Below are 1,579 nucleotides of genomic sequence, written 5' to 3'. Positions count from 1 at the left end.
TTTTTGAGAGGTTTTTGCTATAGGGCGTGTGCGCTTGCCAGACAGACAGAGACATAGAGACAGAAAGCGAGAAATCACCCCCCGGGGGGATGGTCACACCACAATCCCTTCTCCACTCTCCTTTTGGGATATTGGGCATGCATGCACACGTGCCCGGCGTGAGTTTAAGCCACCGGGTCCGGGACTCATACCATGGTCGACTACGTGGGAGTCCAGCGACATAGCCATTACGCTAACTGCTGGTCCCAACAGTGCACTCTTCTGACCCAAGCACTAGGACACCGTCATTCTCCCAGACTAGGTCGTCTTCCTCTAGCCTACCGTTAAAAGCTGCCTTCTTGTTTCTAGTTACACTCTTGGTAGACAATCTCATTTTCTGCTGGTCCTGGCTGGCCACCATAAAGCAACAACATGTATTTTCTTTTTCTCTCTCTCTCTTTCAATTTTGCTATGGGGTATGTGCACTTGCTGGAGAGAGAGGGAGGGTAAGTGAGAAAGGACCTCCAGGGGGAATGAGCAGGCTGCAATCTCTTCTCCTCCACTCTCTTAGGATTTTGGGTATGCACATACATGCGCCTGACACGTTTCTCAAGCTGTTGCCCGATCTGGGACTTGAACTATGCATTTGGCCATGTGGGATTTAGCCACCTTAACCTATCACACCACTGGCTGGCCCAATAACTCCCTGTTTTCTAGCTTCAGCCCTGATATGTCTTGAAGCCAGATCTTTTCAGCCAGATCCTCACTGGCTGACTGTACTTGGACAGGTCCATAAAGCTGCTACCTTAGCAGGTCTGAACACCCTGCCCCCACTTTACCTCTCCAGGCATCGTTATCTTAGCTATCTAGTGGACAGCAGGGCTGTTGTCAGACTTTGGTCAGTCCCCTCCAAGCCCATGGCTTGCCACCTCCATTCCCATCTCTCCCCACCAAATGTACGCTCCCACTACTAGCTCCTGCTCCTGGGAGCTTCTCTCCCACAATGTATTTTCTAAAAAGCGGCTGCTCTGTTATCTAAGCCAAGAGAAACTGACTATACTAATTTTCATTTTATAGTTTGGAGAGTTGAAGTCCTCAAAGGCAAAAAGATTTGCTCAAGGTCATGGAATGATGGTTTTGCAGAGTTCTCCACTTCCAAAGCCAAATCCATTGGTCCACCCAGGTCCCTCCAGACACATGGGACACCTGGGCCTCTAGCAAGGGCCTCTTTTTAACTCCCTTGGGCTTGCCGTGGTAGCCACCCACCTGCCAACCTCATGTCCACTTTTCCCGCTGAGTTGGGACCGCCGGCAGGTGTACTGTTCGAGGGCCGTGCGCTCTGGGGAGAAGAAAGTGGAAGGGTAGGTTCGGGTGGGGGTAAGGGGCAAACGTGCGCTGGACTCAGGATCGTGCCCACAGGAGCCTCCCGGTCAGACATGGAAGTGCTTCTCCTGAACCCGGACTCCTCCCACCGGAGGCCCCAGCTCTGGCCATTCCTCTCGGCCTGGGAGCCGGCGACGCGAGCCGGACCGGGCCGGGGGGACTTGCCTGTCTGTGGGAAGACGAGGGTTCGGCCAGACGAGTCCCGTGGGGCGTCCGA

The 1,579-nt window shown here is 53.6% G+C and overlaps 1 protein-coding gene across 1 annotated transcript in view; it reads right to left on the bottom strand.

Moving 5' to 3' along the window:
• FAM3A (FAM3 metabolism regulating signaling molecule A) overlaps positions 1–1,579 on the bottom strand; it is a gene marked incomplete at its 5' end in the record, with an annotated part of 13,976 nt that extends 12,397 nt beyond the window's left edge. The window contains 2 exon segments of the mRNA XM_027767875.1: positions 1,246–1,318; positions 1,528–1,579. Of these exon segments, the coding sequence (XP_027623676.1) occupies positions 1,246–1,318; positions 1,528–1,579 (125 nt within the window).

Source organism: Tupaia chinensis, unplaced genomic scaffold (assembly GCF_000334495.1).
Source record: "Tupaia chinensis unplaced genomic scaffold, TupChi_1.0 Scaffold144894_1, whole genome shotgun sequence".
Lineage (NCBI taxonomy): Eukaryota > Metazoa > Chordata > Mammalia > Scandentia > Tupaiidae > Tupaia > Tupaia belangeri.
Note: the sequence above shows the minus strand (reverse complement) of the source record. Positions and strands in the feature narration are given on the sequence as shown.